Source organism: Mus caroli, unplaced genomic scaffold (genome assembly GCF_978045245.1).
Source record: "Mus caroli unplaced genomic scaffold, Mus_caroli_1 scaffold_9, whole genome shotgun sequence".
NCBI classification, from domain to species: Eukaryota; Metazoa; Chordata; class Mammalia; order Rodentia; family Muridae; genus Mus; species Mus caroli.
The window spans coordinates 6,855,037-6,875,420 of NW_028227264.1; the positions used below are offsets into that span (position 1 = coordinate 6,855,037).

The window sequence follows — 20,384 nt, forward strand, 5'->3', positions numbered from 1 at the left end:
ACTTGTTTATCAGCTTTATTTATTTTTGTCTGGTTTTCTTAGGATCTTCTATAATCAACACTCTAATATGTGAAAATAGAGACAGTCGTACCTTTTCTAGTCTGATCTCCACACCCCTCACTGATAAGCCTAGTCACTAGTACCACCAGAGAAGAACTCAGTGAGCAACCAAGTGGGACACTGGTATGATCATGACCTTGGTCTGTGCTGGGTTTCCTTCCTGGGATGAACAGACAGGTGTGTTGCATCTCCCCAGGAAGCGCCTCACCCACAGCACAGGTCTCACCCACAGCACAGGCACACCAGGGTTTTGGAGAACTCGTGCAGTCCTTGAACTCAGTGTTTGGACCCACTGGAGTCATCTTTTATTTCTCTCAACAAAGTGCTATACATTTTACTATCGTCAGCAGAAGTTCTGAATTTCTGTTAACATTTACTTCATGGCCATCCATCTGCCCATCCATTTATCTATCTCTTCATCCAATCAGGACCTGTATGTGGTAGGCAAGGCCCTCTTTACTAAAATTAACTAACTCTCTCTCTTTCTCTCTTTCTAAAAATAAATAACTGTTGCGAGGTAGAAAAATGCCCCTTCCTCCAGATGGCTACATTTCAATTTCTGAAAGGCAGGGATGTGTCACCCTGTGTGTGACAGGAAAGGAGCTTCACAAGTGGTTAAACTAAAGACCTGGACCTGAAGTGGTTGCCTTGCATCATCAAGGTGAGCTCAACCAAATCCGAGGACTCCGCAGGAGCAAAGAGCTTTTGGTAGGCAGGGAGAGAAACCGATCCAGAAAGACACAACTGTGACGCTGCCTCGCACAGGGACAGAGAGCAGCCCTAAGCACCTGAGATGACCTCCAGAAGCAGAACAGAACTTCCATGAGGACCAGCGTGCTGGGGACACCAGGATGAACTGTGCTTATTTCTTACATACAGAACTGATGTCGGGCCTTAGTGAGCCAGGTTGTTTTAGGTCAGTAGATTTGTGGTATAATAGCAGTGACAAAGGGCTAATACAAATAATAATTGATAAGGATTGGATTTTAAGGTTTTGTATACTGATTTATCCAGTACTTGAAAAAAAAAAAAGTAGCTGCTACAGACTGTTCTGCCCTTACCAGGACAGTGGGGCTTTGGTTACTCCTGACTCAGCTGCTATGAGGCAAGAAATTGGAAGCAGCCTGTCCTCCCTCCTCAGCTCCAGACCACACTCAGTAACTGGGGTTGGAGCTGTAAGCCACCCAGAGTCCTGCTAGGTTACAGCATAGAGCTGGAGAGGGCTGGTTCAGCATGTGTAAAGCCAAAGGTTCAACTCCCAGTACTGGAAAAATATCCCATGCAAATAAAGCCAGCTTCATCCCTCTTCTGTTGCTTTCTCTCTGGTGCCATTCGAGGTTATGCTGATTTTGGTTGCCTAAAAAAAATATTTTCCTGATTGAGGACAGAATGAAAAGTAATTTTATGCCTTTTGTTGCAATGAATATAAAAAAGCATAATTTATACATGTAACAAAAATTTTATATGGATTGAACATTTTTGACTTACAGGGATATCAAGCAACTTACATAGTTCTTCTCTGTCGAGAGATTGTGCACCGCCTCCAAATAAGCCTTTGAAGAACCCTCGGTTCGGTGCTTCCGGTGTTTCTACAGGCGTGAAGAGCTCGCCGAGCATCTCCTGTCAGTCCAAAACAAGTGATAGTGTTAATGCTTCAGGGAGCTCAGCATTGCAGACGACGATCGATTCCCTTGAGATCCACCAACAGGCAGTGAGCATATTCCAAGCAGTCACACGAGGGACACAGTGTCCTACTCTAAGAATCGGTTTCCATGACCAGGCTCACTGAGGCAAGTTTGCTGTTTTTTCCTCCCACTATTTGTTTGCATTGGGGACAAGACAGTATGCCTGCTTAGAGAGTGAGGTGATGTCACTTTTGTACCAGAGACTGTCTTGGTTTATATCCCAGGCTAGCCTGGGACACACATCTTTTTCTAAGTCCTGGGACTGCAGTGCCATGCCAAGTGACTATTTGACTTTCAAGAAAACAGTTCAATCTAATTCAAGAAGAACTGATAATTTGCCTGACAACCAGGTCACCTTCTAATAGAAAGAATATTCTCTCCCTGTAGGCCAAGGCATTCAGTATAACAGGGGCCGTATTCAGTTCTAGAATTATCATCTTGATTGGAAACACATCAATTTCCTTTCTTATAAACATGCGATTTTCATAAACACCATGCTGACACGTGGGATTTCAGAAATAAGGCAAAAGAGGGAAGAGAGACTCCTACACTGCCACATCTTCCCTGAACTTACTGCCAACAGTCTTCAGACAGAGGAAAAGGGACGAGTAAGTTTGGAGAGACAATGGCCCAACAGGGAGTAGCCAGTGCCGGAAGGAGCGTACTGATCACATGACAAACCTAAGGCCAACGTGACAATAAATAGAGAAAACAGAATGCTGCCACCACTCCCACTGAGACAGGGAACAAGGCGTGCTCTGCTTTCTCCACTCGGTAGAGTCTTGGTCCTACTGAGGGCACTGAGATAAGAAGAAAACAGAGGGATGCAGAGAGAAGGAAGAAGTCCTTTATTTAACACAAAACTTGATCAGAAAAATGCTTTACCAACGTTTTAGTATACTATGGTATGTCCCAATTACTTATGTGGTTTTGTTCAGAAGACTAGAAGTTTACTCTTAGAAAACGTTTGCCCTGAAGTAACCAATTCCTAATTTTACAACAGGCAGGAGGAAGCTCTGGTGCTGCAGCTCAGAGATCTTTGCCAAATTCAGGGTGACAGAATTTCCCCACATTTAAGAGCCTTTTAAGAGCCTTACAGTTTGGAGCTAAAATGCACATCAGTGATCTACTGTGATAGTTGTATTAAGCAAATTAAGTCATAGAATGACAAAATTCTATGTTTTTCCCTCATTTGTGGGTCCTAGATTTTATCCGGATCTATAAAGTTGTTTGTATAGAAGATACGAGAGCAGAAGGAAAACTGTGTCGGGTGCAATGAGGACTAATTAAGGCATGAGAAGGAAGGGAAAGGCAGCCCCAAGTGTGTTATCCACGTACAGGAAGGCTGTCCTATGGCCCCCAGCGTAGTGGTAAGAATGTGATAAAGTAGACAGGAAGCCACACGATTCTGAGTCCCCTCCACTGGCTGTGCGCACTCCCATGAGAAGAGCGGATGGGCGTGAGTACCCTAAGCGCTTCGGGAATTCCAATGGTTTCTTGCTCACCTGAAGATTTTCACATGTCTCCTGACTGTAGGTGAGTCTCTGGATTTCTGTAGGTGAAACAAGGTATAAGGCTTGTCCGTTGTTGGCGAAGCAGAATGTCCTGGCTATCCGCATGTTGGTAAGGGGCAGGTAGTAGACATCCAGGAGAGGTCTCAAGCTTGGCAAACTTGAGGGAAAATACATCATTTGTTGGTAATATGTAGTAAGTTATTTATAGATGCTACAGGACAGGTACAATGTACAATGATACTATATATGAAGACAGGACACTCAGTAGCCACTACTCTGAATGCTAGCCTAGAAAATTAATGACAGAAAAAGAAAAATCACTGGTAAATTGTTTAGTTTATATAGCTAGAGAGGGAAAGTATAATCTGTATTTTTCATATCCTTGTTTATTAGTAAACATATTCTCAGTGTATAAGCAATGCAGTACTTTTTCATGTTGAATTTTATAATGTGACCCAAGCAGGAATACTGTATGTGCTACAGAAGGGCCTCATTCTTACCTGAACGTCATGATATGGCCATTGGCACAGAAGCAGGCGAGGCAGACACTGTTACTCAGTGCGACAATGTCTCCGCGGAGCACGAAGGATGTCTCGGTGATGTTCTGCTTGTATGCACAGTTCTGGGTTGGCAGTGAGATGACCTTTGCTTGCTTTTCAGAACATATCACTGCGTACTGGTTTTCACTAATTTCCTGAGAAGAGGAGGGGGACACTGAGACAGGTCGCCGCTTTTTCAATTTCTCCTTTTCGTCTTTTTCTTCAGCAACGTTGTGTTCTTTCCAGGGTTCGTATGCAGGAGGCATTAAGCAGCCCGTGGCATCCAGAAATGCCATCCTCAAGATTGCACCTTTTAACCTCAATATAGTACCTAGAATGCAGAAGTTTAGTATATACTTCCATTTTACAATTCAGAGTAAATATGCTTATTCCAACTCTGATACTAAATCCACACACATCTGTTGACTCAACGCTGCACTGAATATACAGGCCACTGATAAAATCCAAAACCCAAGCCTTGTAGTCAGCAGTCTGAAAACTATGTCATTATTATATGTTCCAAACATAAATGTCAAATGTTAACAATTTACAATTAAATAATGAACTTTGCACACACATACACATTTGACCTGCAGATTAATAAATGAATGATATGTTGTTTCCTTTAAATGTAGACCTAGAGAATTTATTTTAATTTTTAAAAACCATATTTTGTGCACCCAGCACCTGTGGAAATGAGGGACAACTCTGGAAACTGGGTCTCTTTGGCCCTTCCTTCTGAGGAAAGCATCCTCTTCCTTGTGCTGGCAGTCCTGCCACACAAGTGCTACTGCTGCAGACATGAGCCACCTGCTCTAAGCTACTGATTTGAGTTCTGGGGACTGAAAACAAGTTAGCAGGCTTGACTGGCAAATGATTTTACTATCTGAGCCTTCCTCATGGCCCTAGAATATTTACTTCTTAAACCATTACACACTCTCCACTAACATCACTAATGTTTACGGTGCTTCGATCAGTCATTGAGAAGCTAGAGCTTCTCATGAAGCCAGAGGCTGTCTCACGTGGGACACACATCTGCACCCCGCCTCAGCTCACACATACCGCTTGGAGACACAATCACTGGCTGAAGGAGTCTCTGCTCAGGCCCCGGGGGGAGATTCAGCGTGATGACAAATGCAGTTCCCACTGTAGTTCCAACCCACAGGCACGGGGAGGGGGAAGAGTCAGCCTTCCGAGTGAAAGTCTCACAGAAATGAAGAGCAGAGATGGCTTCCCGGGACTCTTTGTCAATGCTGGTTACACTTGAACTCCGCGATCTGCTGAAGGAATTGTCTTTTACATCTGAAATGATTTAAAATGTGGGATTGCCTTAGTTTGTAAAATACCACACACTTTTTGTTGTTACACCAAATTAAGCCTTTAATGTCCTTTCAGGTGAAAAGAAAGAAAAAATTATGTTAATAAAATTTCGCCTTTGCTTAAATGTAAAATGCAAATAAATAAATAGTTTTCAGAAGTGAGGAGGGCGGCTACTAAAGACACTGACTGTGCGCCATCTGGTGCAGGCACAGACTGCTTTCATGGAGCTCTTACATCCTTGGCATCACAATTCATGATCAGATAAAACTAAAAACATGAAGATCTTTTTGGTTGTTACCATGTGCAACGTGCATCTAGAAGTGCTTGAAGTGGGGCCACTTCTGCGTCCCATTCTGTTCACATGAACCACAAAAACGGTGAGAAGGGTAGCCCCCACTTTCTTGATCACAAACAGCATTCATCGAAGAAATATGGCTTCAAAATGTGGACCAGGTGTCTGGCTGACTATTGGTGCCATGCATATTTCTCTGCTAAAGCTTGTATGTAAGGATGCAGCTACTTAATTTCAATTTTTTAAGTGTGTATTAGTGTATTGCCTGCAGGTACTCCTGGAACTGGAGCTACAGATAGTTGTGAGATTAGGCCCTGGTCCTCTCTAAGAACAGCCAGTGCTCTTATCTGTCAAGCCTGAGGTAGCTATTTTAAGATTATACTCATTAATTTTTCTCCACTAGATTCTTGTTTTTGATCACATCTCAAGTTTTGCCTTTTTTTTCTCTGGAAACTGCATTAGTAAATGCTTTCTGCTTTGTCTCCTAAGGAATTATATCATTTACAAAGCATTAAATTCTATTGACATTAGGATATCCAGGTTACCTTAAGGAGCAAACACGAGACCTGGTCCCATTCTTTCTATTTACCGCCGAGCTGGGAGGCCATGAGCTGCCTCAGGCCTGTTACTTGTTTTTCTGTCACCAAACAAGTTTTATTATTTATCTGAGTTCAGATTCTTCTCTCCATGTAACTACTCTGATGGTTCCACTTTGGTTTCAGTGCTAATAGAACTCAACTTTACATGGCACAGTTGTGACCTAATTGCAGTGATTAAAAACCGCTCAGTAGCTTCTACCTGTCTGTTTAGTCATGTTCTCTGTCTTATTAAGATTGTTCAGAACCCTCGCATCAAGCCTTAACTTTCTGGCTCTGTCTCCCAAGGTTATATCTTTTCAGTTTGCTGTAGAATCCAAATGGAAACTTCTGATTCTTCCCCCCCAAACATGCCAGGAGCTATCACAGGACAAGGAAATAACTACCAGGTGATCTTCCTGAAATAACGTGGCTTTAGATTAATATCTACTACGAAGCTCCGATGGGCAAGGCCCAGGAACAAATAATTTTAGGAAAGATTCCTGCTATTTAGATCTCTGCAAATCTATGAAGATGTACTACTGTCTTGTAGTGATGCTGTACAGACAAATAGATGATTTAATTCTTAATGATAATCTTATAAGAATTCCTAAAATTATATTAGCATTTACTAAGCTCTTTTATAGTGGGACTGCAATTAGTTCCTTTTCTGATAGTCAAAACTGCAATGAGAACTCTGTCGGTCTCCCAAGTGTCACCAGTTAACTGCTTGTAGACAGTAACCAGACTCTCTACTACCCAGAGCACATTCCAAGAGGTTTATAACCATTAACCAGAGGTCATAAGGGAACTAACGATTTATTGTAAGTGCTAGGACAGAAGATGAAATATGAGTTTATCTATACAAAACTTCACTAATAAATTAGGCATGATTTCTAACTTTCAATGAAACTGGAGCTCTGGCAGGTGATGAATGTTTAGTCAGATATTTACTCCTAATGGATATGCATGTAAGAATTCTTTGTTGTAAACTTCTATTTCAATCTATGATTTGATTTTATATGTGAACTTGTGATGAACTTTACCATGCGACCATGTATTCTGAGAGATGTATAAGTTCTGAGGACAAAGAGAAGAGTCAGAATGGAGCTGAGGAGAAGTTGTTACACAGTACACTTTTTAGACAGAACTGAACTCAAGAAGAACTTAGAAGTACAGGCACAGCATCGGGACACAAGGCATTGAGAGTAAGAGCATTGTTGTACATCAGAGCAGGAGGAGAGAGCAAGAAGAATGCAGAGTGGAATAACTTAGAAAGTATAGTAACTTAAAAAACTAAGAGAACAATGTGCAGAATGCAGAGGAAAAGAGGAAAAATGAAGCTGCAGAGAGCAGAAGGAGCAGGAAGGCTTCTCCTTAACATGGGACAGAACAGGTCCTTTCTTAATAACAAGGCAGGCTTAGTCTTATTAAAGGAAAAAAAAAAGCTTTCTTCTTAAAGACTCAGGTTTAATACAGTTAACATTGAAGCAGTAGAAGCTTTTTCTTTCTGTATGCAGTAAAGATTGGAGCTCATATTTCATCCAAATGAGTGAGTTCTTTCTGTACTGGTGCTTGGTCTTTTGCTCCAAGTGTATGTGTAAGTATGTAATTGTGAGGATGCATGCATATGTGTATAAGTATGTAATTGTGAGACTGCATGGAAGCTGGACCCATCTGGTTTGAACGGAAATGTATACATGCACATGCGTGAATCTTTATATGAATTTACCTGAGAGTTTATGCATATTTTCTTATGTAAAAGGTTTTCCTTCTGTGAGCATTATTCTCTTTTCCTGGTTCAATAGTTTTTGCTCCAAAGAGAAGAATGAGAGGAAAAATTTCTCCCTGCCCTACTTAGGATATTTTTGCTTTTCCCCTTCTTTTTTTAGACAGGTTTCATAGGAAAAAATTTTCCAACTTAGAAATAAACACTACAATCACTTTTCAGAGTGTCCACCTTTCTTCCTGGGACTTCTGACTAGCAGGCTGAAAGTTAGAGCCATGCAGTTCCTGACTTGCAATCTCAGTGGGTTTATCAGGACTCTTAAGCCACAGAGGCCTTCTGGCCTTTGGATTTACAACTATTGAAAGTTGTTCCCTCCCTGAGTTGTCATGAAACAGAGGTCTCCAAGTTATTTCAGACCTATATTACTTCCTGCTCTAAGATGGCTTTTGATGCTCTGTAGAATGTTCTAGTGCTTCTCTTGTAAAGTTATTCAATAAACACTGAAGAACTATAACTGACAGCCTAAGACATTCTGTTCAATATTGCCATTAGGATATATTAAAATTCCCAGAAACATTTAAAAATCACACCTAGTATACCACACTTTTGAAATCATGGCTTTCAGTATTTTAAATGTTATTAATAAAAATGTAAAAAAAGCTTTCTAAGGTATATTGTAGTAATATAACAAGATATTACTCAATCCTTATACTCCCACAAACTTCCTGCAAACAAATTTAGATTCATAAATTAAATGTATTTCCCTAGTAATTTTATGTAACACAATTTTGATGATAGCTGACCCTAGTGAGGGCCACATCTAACTGTAGTTTCTAAACGCATCATTCCGTTCAACAGTCTGTGCATCTGTTACAGATAATGTGGAGAAAAGGTGACTGCTATGATGTCTGTGCAGGAGTCATACAAAGGTGCAAGTGCGGAAGTTCACTCTGCAGGATGGCAATGCTGACAGCGACACATCATTAAGGGCAGGACCCAGGGGAGGTGCATGCCACTGCAGCACCAGCCACAGAAAACATGTGTGCGGTTCTCAAGTCACCCTAGTCTAGTTGACCAAGAAGGGCTGGCCTCTGACTCTGTCTCGCTTCTGGCCTTGCTGCCATGTGACCTGTCTCTCTGACATACTTTTCCAGGATGATGCTATACATCATGATGTAATACAGCCAGAAAGCTCTGACCAGAGACAAGCAGATGAGGGTATTATGCAGGTAGATCTTTAAAATGTGAATTATTAATACATAAACTCTTTGTTAACAACTTGGGTATTTTATTATAGCAACAGAAAATGCCTAAAGTTCTTCACGTAAAAGAAACTCTATAACAGACAAATCTCACGCTTGTGGATGAGTGGATAAAATGACACTGACTACAAGAATTTATTAACTTTTGAAAACCTTCAAGTTACTTTTTAAAATTAAAATTTAAGTGTACTTTCCAATAACATATTTTGTTGTTTAAACAATACATATAAAGTTTAGACAATATTAATTGTGCCCTGGTGATAACAGTGGGAAGTAATGATTCAAGAAAAGTTGGTAATAGAGATTTCAGTAAACTAACAGGTGGAAAATCTGTCATATTTGTTGAAACTATAGGAGATTAACAATAACTTACATTTTAAATGTTAATTCAAAGCCATAAGTATAGAGTGTATTAATTTAATGAACTAATTTAACATCAAAATATTAAACTATATAGTAGTTTTATTATGTGATTTGTGGATCATCAAAGGAACTCCTCAGGCTCCATTGACTAACAACTAAGTTCCAACATGATGAATATAGGTTGCCTATTTTATCATCTACTTAGAACTGATTAAGTCAGAAGTTTCAGTATTTCATGAACTACAACTCCACCTATCTCTGTTAAGTTAGATCGCATGGGTCTTGTGGCATGACATTTTAGAAAGTGCATAAGCTAAACAAAACAGTTCATTCACTTGCTTGTTTGAGACACAGCCTCAGTGTGTAGACCAGACTGGCTTCAAACCTCCTGATGTTTTGCCTGAGTGACAGAGAGCAGGATAGCAGGTGTGCACTACTAGACAATGGTGAACAACCCTACTATGAAGACTAAGATCAAAGTTGCTAGCTTGTCAAATGCCAGCTACGATTATAATTCTACATATTATCATTCTTATTCAAACTACATAATCCCCACAAAAGGTATCATTTAACAAGCAATTAAAAGAGGCCTGTAAAAGAAAGAGGGACACACAGACTACATGAGAGGTATAGTGGTGACATATAATGTACACTTTAAAAATAGTTGACTGGAATGTGTGTGTGTGTGTGTGTGTGTGTATTGCTAGCTTTAAAAGACAATCAGCTTACAGTTTAACTGGCAATGTTTATTGTTACTGAAACCACAGGCCTTTCCAATTGTGTGATGCAAATCCTGGATCCTTTTCTAGAGCAAACATGTACATTATAAGCCTAAAAAATTACATTGTAAGCCTAAAAAATACTTGGGTTCAAATTATGACTTTTATATCTTTAGTTATAAACCATACTTTTATGGTTTTACATAAATGCTTTCAATTAAACTTATTCTTTGACAATGACACACAAACATGCACATGCACACACACACAAAACCCCCTATATCTACAAGGCATTCAGATTTTCATTTTTATAATCAAGGATGTTGGTCTTCTGGAAACAGGAGTTAGCTTGTATTCTATGATTAATTTTCACTCCTCTTTAAGAGTATATAATTCAACTAAATTATATTTCCTATGCTCAGAACTTTCTGATCATAGCTATATACTAGTATGCCTATACTAATCACCACATGATTCCTCTCAGTATAAAAGTGATAAGAGAAATGGCAGAGAGAGAGAGAGAGAGAGAGAGAGAGAGAGAGAGAGAGAGAGAGAGAGGCTAAATTAGCATGTTGAACAAGACCAACACCTCAGTGTGACAAAGAATAGTTAATAGTTAATAACTGGGAGGAGGAATGAGAGAGGCAACTCAGTCATCTCAGATAATGTGCAGCAAAAGCATCCTTTAGTGCTACTTCTTCAGTTAAGACAGACATTTCAGGAAGGGGGATTCTAGAAAGAAACATGGCTTTGCCTATACTACAGTATTTCTCAACCTGCGGGTCACAACTCCTTTTGGGAGCGTATCAGATATTCTGCATAGAACAGTAGCAAAATTAGTTATGATGTAGAACCAAATGATTTTATGGTTGGGTCATGAGCAATCAGTGTGAGAAACTGTATTAAATGGCTAGAGAGTAGGAAGGCTGAGAAATCCTGCTGCATGGAGTGGACCTTGCTATCTTTATTGTGATCCCATTTGTCAGTATAAAATACTGAGAGTCGCTATGAGACAGCCTAAAGCGGAAAGTTTGAGTATTTTCCCACTGCCCTCATAATGAATGAGCTACAAAAAGGATTATCAGACAGACAACATTCCTCATTTACTATCAAAGGCAACAATGACAATCTTTAAGAAGAGATTCATTTTACATGAACAACTAGTTGCCTATTTTAAGTAAGTTAGTATGGAATTAAGTGTGTAGAATATAAACTAGGATCAAAAGATGGCCTAGTCGGCCATCACTGGAAAGAGGCCCATTGGACATGCAAACTTTATATGCCCCAGTACAGGGGAATGCCAGGGCCAAAAAGTGGGAATGGGTGGGTAGGGAAGTGGGGGGGGGGAGGGTATGGGGGACTTTTGGGATAGCATTGGAAATGTAATTGAGGAAAATATGTAATAAAAATATATATAAAAAAGATTTGCATGAAGAAAAAAAATAAAAATAAAAATAAAAACTATATAACCCTAAAAAAGAAAAAAAAAGAATATAAACTAGGTTTTGGAATGGATGGGATGTAAATAGTTTCCAGTAAATATTAAACCGTAATCAAGATAGCTTAGCTAAATTTTATTTGGAAAAAAGCAAGAGAGGTAAGTATGTGTTTTGTTTTGTTTTCTCTGAGTGTGTATCCTAAATCCTGTTTCAATAGGCGTTAAATAGCCGAGCTCTTGTCATTGTAACCCTGACTCAGTCTGATCTACAATAATTTCCTACCTTCAGATCTGCACTCTCCTACTGTACTGTGCTGACACACCATGAGTGCACTGTCATTCTGACTGGGGAATCTTCCCCTGACCCAGGGCAGAACCATCTCCTGAAGCTCCCAGAGTCCTCATTAAGGTTCAACTACTGTGGATATTTATTCTACTTACCTAAATCAGGCTTTAGGTCAGTTGGCAAGCTTAATTTCCTTGACATCTTTGCTGAAAAATAAAATATAGTTTAAAAATTTTGAGAAATATTTGACTGATATTTATCATAGCAACTGATTTTCAAGATAGAAGTGAATAATTTTACCCTGAAATTGAGATTCTGAGGTAATTAAAATATGTTTAGTAACATCAACAGTGGAAGAAACAAATCTTCCTTGCAAATATTTAAAGTGTGTACTCACTTGATGTAATCTTTGTGCTTGAAGCTCCTCCTTCAAGGCAGTGTTAGGCACTCTTTACTTAATCATAATAATTGCTCAGGGCTACAGGAGAAGGCTTGGCTTTTCCACAAAGAGAAAAGTTGTTCCTCAGGACTGTGTTGCAGATGAAGCAACAACATGAGAACAGGCAAGGATGTGGACACAAGGCCTTCCTGGCTCCCCTCGCCATTGTTTTAAAGTTAATATTTAGAATACAAGACACACCTATATCTCTAAGCAAATCAAAATATTTGTATAATAAACATATCTGACACAACCATTATTTGGTATAAATACGTTCATTTCTCTTTCAGTAAAAAAATATGTCATGTTTAATTTAAAACCATGGTATTTATATAAAATATAAATACAGGTATTTTTATATGATAGATAAATTAAAAGTTCATCCACAAATTTCATGGAATTCACTTTCCATCCTCAAAATCAGTTATTGTTTTAGTTTAGGAAGTGGTTTTATGTTAGGAGTCAGTTTGCTACAACTATTCTGTTAGTGGGAGTGCATGCGTCAGAGGATAGTGCTCCCTATGTGAAATTTTGAAAAAAAAAATATTGGTTAATACATGAATGCATCCATTTGGTTAAAGTTTGGGTGGTTAGGAGATATTTAAAGCACAGACCCTGCTAGTCCACAAGGGCGCCATGTAAACTGTCATAGTACATAACCTCCACATCTAAAAAAATGACAAATCCAGTGTTAGCAATGGGAGGGGCTCCGGGGTAGGGAGGAGGTCACCCAGTTCACACTGGGCAGCTCCACTAAGCTAATGAGCTTACTCCAACTGGCCACATTTACATATCAGTTGGCTCTTCCCTGCCAGCTTCCCTGCTCAGTCTGAGACAGGAGGTACAAGGCAATACAAATTAGAATAGCTGGATACAGTCACACTCTCATCTTCCACACCCAGATGCTTTCAGATCTGATGTACAATAACCTTAGAGTTAGAAGATCCTGTGTCCCTCAGACAGTCTTGTAAAGACAATATTAAATTAAGACTTTCAAAGAAGCCATAGACGTTTTCACCAGATATCACAGGTCCAATATAAGTAAATTGGTAACGTGTAAGCTAGAAATAAAAAGAATCAGTTTTGCATATCTCAAAAATAACTTTTAAAGGACTCTTAAGTCATGGATGTCATCGCTCCAGACCCCACTACTCTGCTCGGTCAGTTATTGTGAGCCACCAACTCACACTTCTCACACACAAGGGTGCATGTCAGTCACTTGTCACTGCATTTGTAGATAGCCTAAGGCTTCGTTATCCCAATTCTGTGACAATATTCTTAGCAAAGGGGGAGGGGAACTTTTAAGACAAATGTATAGAATGTCAGACCATCAACTTTTTGTTTCAAAACCAAAATTCAACATACAGATAATACAGAAAAAATAACTATCACAAATAAATTGTAAACCATCTGTCTCGAAGTACATCCTATGAAATGAGGCCTGTGTTAATTACAAATGTTTCATCGACACTTGGGTTGGGGTTGGCCTTGTGCACGGTGTACTGAGATGCTGGTCACTGTGCCCAGAGGTCTGCCTGTCGTCTCGACACCGCACTGTCTTCATTATTGAAGCATCTCCTTTCTCAATGTTGTGTAAAATTTGTTCTCCATCATTTCTGATTTGTTAATAAAGAGTTGACCAGCCTACAGATGGGGAGGAGAGCTAAGGTGGGACTTCTGACTCTGTGTGTGGGGTCCCACCTGGAGAGAGGAGTCAGAGGAGGTCACCATGGGAGGGTAGCCATGAGTGCATGATGGAGCAGAAACAGCCGGGGAGACTGAGATGGTGGGTCACAGGGCAGGTGGCTTGCACAAGAGTAAGAAAGTCACTGTGAGAATCATTTCCTGGATTAGCTGCCAATAAGGAGCCAAGACAAGCAGGTGGGCTTTGGGGTCAATGGCCGGTGTATTCCAGCTTGCTCCTTTCTCTCTTGTGTGTGATTTCTAAGATACTTAGACATCTAGGAACTATATATTATGATACTTATATATCTAGGAACTATATATTATGCTCAGGCAATGGATACCAAAGTGGTGGACGAGAGTTGGCATTCAGATAGAACTTACTCTTTCCCTTAATAAATCCCTCTTAAAATTTTAAATAATATTTTTTTTAAAAAAGCCTTGTAATTAAAAAACAATCATGCACAGAATTTGATTATGAGTCCTTCTTCCCTAGGTTACTCTGCAGCTGAGTAGGACCATAGCCAGATTATCTATGACTTGCATAATATGTTCCTACTGGACATTTTATATATGTATATAAATGTATATAAAACCTTTATAGCTTTTACCAAATTGTTTTAAGAGATAACATAGTATAGACAGTCGAACTAGACAACTGTATTTCATATCCTGCTTTATTATTTAGCTGTGCAGCCAACATATAACTTATACTTAGGTCTCTCATCTGTAAAATAAATAAATAACAGTTCATGAGATTACTAAGCTGATTAAATAAGAAAAATTATAGTGCTGGTACAATGCTATGAGAAACACAATAGATAATTGTATTAGAAAGTTGCGCGGGTCATCTTGCTCTGCAGCATTGTCGAGGCCATGACAAGAGAAAAAACCCTTCACTTTCTATGCCTGAGGAAAAGAGAAACATGATCAAAATATATTGTATGGAAAAAAATTATTTCAAAGAAATAAATTCAAAAATAATGCTACAGTATGAATGGCACCCTGTATCTCCTCTAGTGACCCCCACACCATCTCTGGTGCCGGCCACACCTGTTCTCCGCCAAGTGAAATTGAGGAACAGAACCATTCAGCAGCAATGCAAGGCAGCCCCTTCATCATAAGCAAGCTGTGCCTAACTTTTCCTCCACAAGGTCACTGCACAGTCACCTAAGGACATGGTTGAGTGCTGCAGACTGGATGGTGAGGAATACTGAGTACTAGCAGTGCTGAAGGAGTCCCCATGGCTTCTACAGCTAAGCGTTTATAATGTTTAATTTCTATGTGTGTGAGTGCTTTGCTTGCATGTATGTATGTGTACTATATGCATACCTAGTGCCTTTGGAGGTAAAGGGATGTTGGATGTGGGTTCTGGGAACTGAACCTGGGTCCTCCACAAGAGCAATAAGTGTTCTTAACTGCTGCTGATCCACCTCTCCAGACCCAAGTCTTAATAGTTTTATGAAAAGTGTTCCATAGCAAACACTAATCTAGGTAGGCAGTTTATTGATAGTTCATGTTTTTCAACATCATATTTGATGCTAATTATTACTAAATAGATATTATAATATAGAGATACATATAGAGATTACATATCCTATATGGAACATTTCAATTACAAAACTTTCCCCCATAGAATATAGGGCAGGTTCCATTTGAAAAAGAAAAATCATGAGACGTTACCTTTATTTTTATGACAATTGTCATATCAAGAAAGAAACATGTTATAAAAATCTTTCAAAATAAAATAAAAAATATTGGAAGTAAGAAAAATGTTCCCGGTTAAAAATAATCAGGAAGAATCATATAGTAGCCTAACTTTGGAAAGATGAGTAAAGTCGACACAGTTTCTAAGAAACACTTCTACAAGCGTTGGTTGGCATGACGAAAAGAAAAACATGAAAACCATAGATGAGATGAGCATGGTCTAAGCCATGCACTTCCAAACATGGCCTTCAGCCTGGCAAATCTGTCCATGAAGTCTCTTAAATACCTGAAGGTAAAATACCTGAAGTTATGTATCTACTTGAAAGAGACAAAACACAGGGAGGTGCACATTAATAAAGCAAATAAAGCTGCAGGGCCAGAAGCCCCACTGAAACTACGTTAACAAAGTCATTTTGAAAATTCTTTCAGGTCAGGTAATATAACTGTAAAAGTTACTGAGTAAAATCACTGTAGAAAAGAACAGTGATGACAGAACTGGAAGGTAACAGGATACGATATGCTAGAAAGAAATTAGTTGCGAAGTTAGTACATAATTAAAGTGATTTAATTATTATTAACAACAGATTTACTATGAAACCACGGTAAAGAATAAATAATTGAAAAAAAAAAAGCCCTTTACCCAAGAATAAACCACCGTATTTAGGAATGACCACAGGGCGAATAGTCATTTACCATTAATATAACTAAACAGGGTTCAATTTACAATGCTCAGAAAACAAGAGTTTCCATGTAGTAATTTTTGAAAATTCAACTGTATAAAGTGAGGAAGAGTAAAACCTCTTCCTGCCGCAGAGAAACTCATCGACCTTAGTGAGATTAAAGGTGTATGTGTTTGGGATGGTGATGTCACTCACTCAGGAGAAATGCCAGGCACAGTGGTGTGCATTGCAATCCCTGAGCCGAGAGACTGCTAAGAGAGAAAGACCCCGGGACTTCCTGGCCAGCCAGTCTAGTCAGTTACTCGGTGAGCTCCAGGTCAGCAGAAGACCCTGACTCAAACAATGCAAAGCAAAACAAAAGAAACAAAAGTAGAAGGCACCGGAGGGATGATACACAAGGTTGTCTTTTGCTTGCAAGTATGTGCACACGTACCTGCACACATGAATGCTTTCCCCATAATGTAATCATACATAAATATATACACCCAACTACCCCAAAATAATAAAAAGAAAAAAAAAACAAGGAATATGTGATAAAATTGTAGGGAATATAAACATGTACATATACTTATGTGTGGTATGTGTGTGTGTGTATGTGCATGCATGTGTGTTTTCTATAATACTATTTTGTTAAGACTTTCAAAGTTTTGGAGAATATTCTTTTTGTGAGCTATGAAACTCTAATTTGATTATGTTTCCAAGTTTGGTTATTCATTTTCTTCTTTGGCTTTATACTTTGAGAATCTTAGACTGATCATTTATTATAAAATATGTACAAAACACTAAGAATAGTATAAACATCTTTTAATTGTGTGTGTGTGTGTGTGGTGCTTGGCAAGAAACTATCAATTACTCTGTTAGAGGTATTGATCACAGACTGATAATGCCATCCTTTAGAAGACCATTCCCTTCAGATGGGACTGTGAATATGGGAGAGATGGGAGTAATGGCAGAAAAAAATCTAAGTACAAGTACAAAGAAAAACTGATTCACAGTTAAAAACGAGAGTATACGCCGGGCGGTGGTGGCGCACGCCTTTAATCCCAGAACTTGGGAGGCAGAGGCAGGCGGGTTTCTTAGTTCGAGGCCAGCCTGGTCTACAGAGTGAGTTCCAGGACAGCCAGGGCTACACAGAGAAACCCTGTCTCGAAAAACCAAGGGAAAAAAAAAAATAAACCCCTCAAAAAAAACAAAAAAACGAGAGTATACGCTTGGTATTTAGAGCATAAATTGAACCCTGCTTATTTGAAAACAGAGCGAAACTAAAAGTTAACAGAATAATTCACTCTGTGAGTCAAGAGAAAGAGCCACAACCCAATTTAACTGATTTTAAGATTTCCCAAATGCATTTAGAATAGACACAGCCCAAAGATTATTATTTAGCAAAGGAATAACAAATTAACATACACAAGATGCAATGCACTAGATCATATTCTGGTGTTGGGTTAGCATTGCATGGAGCAACGATTAGAAACAAAATAAAAACTTCTATTTCCTACCTAGATCATTGGCTACCATCTTGGAAAACTTTCTGCTTTGGGTCTTCACTGAAAATAATATTTTAATATAAAAAATGTCAAAATCTATTCAGAGTAAACTAGATAAATTAAGTATAAATGAAAACAAAATACTTTAAAATAAAGATACTATACCCTTTTCTATAAAATTATTCACTTTTTGTTCATCATCTGAATTGTGTGGCGATGAAGAACCTACACAAATAAAGACAACATGAGGAATGGGCACACAGTCAGTCACAAACAACACAGCAACAATCACAGATTAAAATCCTGGTGACCATCAAGAACTAGTGACCACAACTATGAGATTGTTGTAGTACTGCAGTCAATAGTATACAATCTCTTATAGCAGACACTACTATATAAAAATTTATATCTAATATTTTTTATTTAATGTATAATAACTGGGCAAAATCTTACTGCACTTTGTGAGTTAGAGAACACAGAAAGGAAATATGACATTTAGACACTATTAAGTACAGTTGAACATATCTGATAGATTAAATTATTCACCACCTTCTAAATTAGGGATTACTTTCCCCTTAAGCCCTCCTGACACTTTACATCTTTCTGATACAATGGTCACCATTTAATTACGTAGTATTTTTAAATTTACACACAAATGACCTTCCTCACTGCAGCAGACTTCTACTCTGTTTTACAACCCATCTGTGATCCATGGTGTGTATTGTGTGGAGATGTCACTAGTTCAAATTAGCTAAATGAATGAAGCTTTTCTGCTTGATGCAAATATATAAAACAGAACTGGAGGTAAATAAAAAGATTTCCTTTTCTATGCTTAGAAGAATTCCAATCAAAGTAATTAACCTTAGTGAATTAGGCAGAAACACAAAACCTTGAACTTGACCCCCACAGCCTCCCAAAATCACCTTCTTTCCTCTGGCTAGGGAGACATTCTCATGGCGTAAAGCCTTGCAGCATGGGCAGAGTGAGTCACACTCACAGAGGTTTGCAGACATCACTCCTTGAATAAGCCATGCTGTTTCTGTTAATAGCATCCATAGGTGTTCCCAGATCCCACAGAACTATCCTAAAATCAACCCTGACCTCAGTAATCGCTTGAGGTTAGAAACAGGTAGCTGTTTGCATACAAGTACAGCATACTTACAGTACACTATAACGGCCATGAAAACATTCACATTTTAAAAAGGTTGTCTTCTCTGCTACCAAATGGCTTCACAATTTATGGTAAAATGGATATTGATAATAATAACTTTATTTATGTAGTTCACATCAAGATTAATATCAGGCTAGTAGCTCCTTAAATAAATATTAGAGAAATGTTTGATGTTTTCTAAACATAAACATGCAATATAGTTGAAAATGCCTGCTACTGATTGTTTTAATTTCTATGACAACACATGACAAGTTTCAAAGTTTATTTAAATTTGCCCAATTACTGTAATAAAACAAACACTAGACAACTACAATATCTTATTTTCTTCAGGCCATATATAAACACCAAAAGGCAGCATTTACACCATGCTATGTGTGAAGCTTCAGGTTAACATAGCCTAAAAGACTCCTATTTTCTGTCTTTTTACTATGAACACGCATCACAAAAAGAGCGCAGCACTTCTCAGTGCTGGCTGAGCCCAGCCCGCCAGGCGCCGCTTCTGTGGATTTGGTGTATCCAGCTGCAGGCAGCAGTGACATCAGCTCCAGACAGATCCCTGGTTTATTCTATAATAAATGCAAAGGGAAACTCTCTGACCTGTTTTCTGGAAAGAGCTTTTATAATAATTATCTGAGCAGCCGACCACGTTGATTGTTTATAGTATCTAAAAGGCCTCAGCTTCCTCTGTTTGCATGCATAATTTTTGGTCAACACATAAGTTTTGATAGAAGGCATGTGGGTACTTACACTTTTAAATATTGATCTCTTTTTAGTATTTATGAGGGACTCATTTTAAGTTCTAAATCTGTTTTATACATACCATTTTTCTTTCATACAAATGCTTTTAAAATATAAACTATTGCTTTTAATAATTTACAATGTGCCATTTGACAATTTTATTTCCTTATATCCTATCTCATATAAGTATTTCAGACAAGTTTTTTTTGTTGTTGTTATTTTCATGGTATTAAAAGAAGAAACTTAAAAAAAAATACCAACAAAGCAAAACAAGGTGTGGTCACATTTAATTTCAGTACACAGGATGCAGAGTCCAGGCTAGCTTGCATAGTGAGTTCCAGGCTAGTCAGGCCTATCTCAAAATACAAAAAATATATAAATTAAGAAAAAAATATGACTTTTTTTGAGTCGGTTCTGTGCGAAGCGGGTGCGGCCGCATGGGCCTAGATGGCACCCTGGCCCATTGCCAGGCCGGTGAACCCCACTTGTTTACTGCCTTGCTCGAGCATGCGCAGTGAAAAAGCATGCATGAGCTGCCTACCAGGCTGGACTGTTCCTCGTGACTGACTGACCTGAGCTCGTGCCTAGAGTGTGTGTGAATTCTGATTGGATGAGGTGGGGTGGAGCTAGATGAGGTCAGTGGGCATGAGTATAAGAGAGTTGTTGGTTGTTGTAGCCCTTGCCCTAAGTGGAGAGG

General features: G+C 38.8%; 1 protein-coding gene across 5 annotated transcripts in view; it reads right to left on the bottom strand.

Moving 5' to 3' along the window:
- The window catches only part of Stxbp5 (syntaxin binding protein 5), a 145,789-nt gene that overhangs the window by 7,743 nt on the left and 117,662 nt on the right, over positions 1–20,384 (bottom strand). For 2 of the 5 annotated variants that reach the window (XM_021173979.3, XM_029483003.2), the window contains 7 exons: positions 17,944–18,003; positions 17,791–17,838; positions 11,938–11,988; positions 4,861–5,100; positions 3,760–4,129; positions 3,251–3,416; positions 1,569–1,680 (listed from right to left, as the gene is read on the bottom strand). In XM_021173979.3, coding sequence (XP_021029638.1) covers positions 1,569–1,680; positions 3,251–3,416; positions 3,760–4,129; positions 4,861–5,100; positions 11,938–11,988; positions 17,791–17,838; positions 17,944–18,003 — 1,047 coding nt within the window. The remainder of the gene's footprint in view (positions 1–1,568; positions 1,681–3,250; positions 3,417–3,759; positions 4,130–4,860; positions 5,101–11,937; positions 11,989–17,790; positions 17,839–17,943; positions 18,004–20,384) is intronic. The other 3 variants (XM_085842627.1, XM_021173980.3, XM_029483001.2) reach the window with 3 other exon arrangements.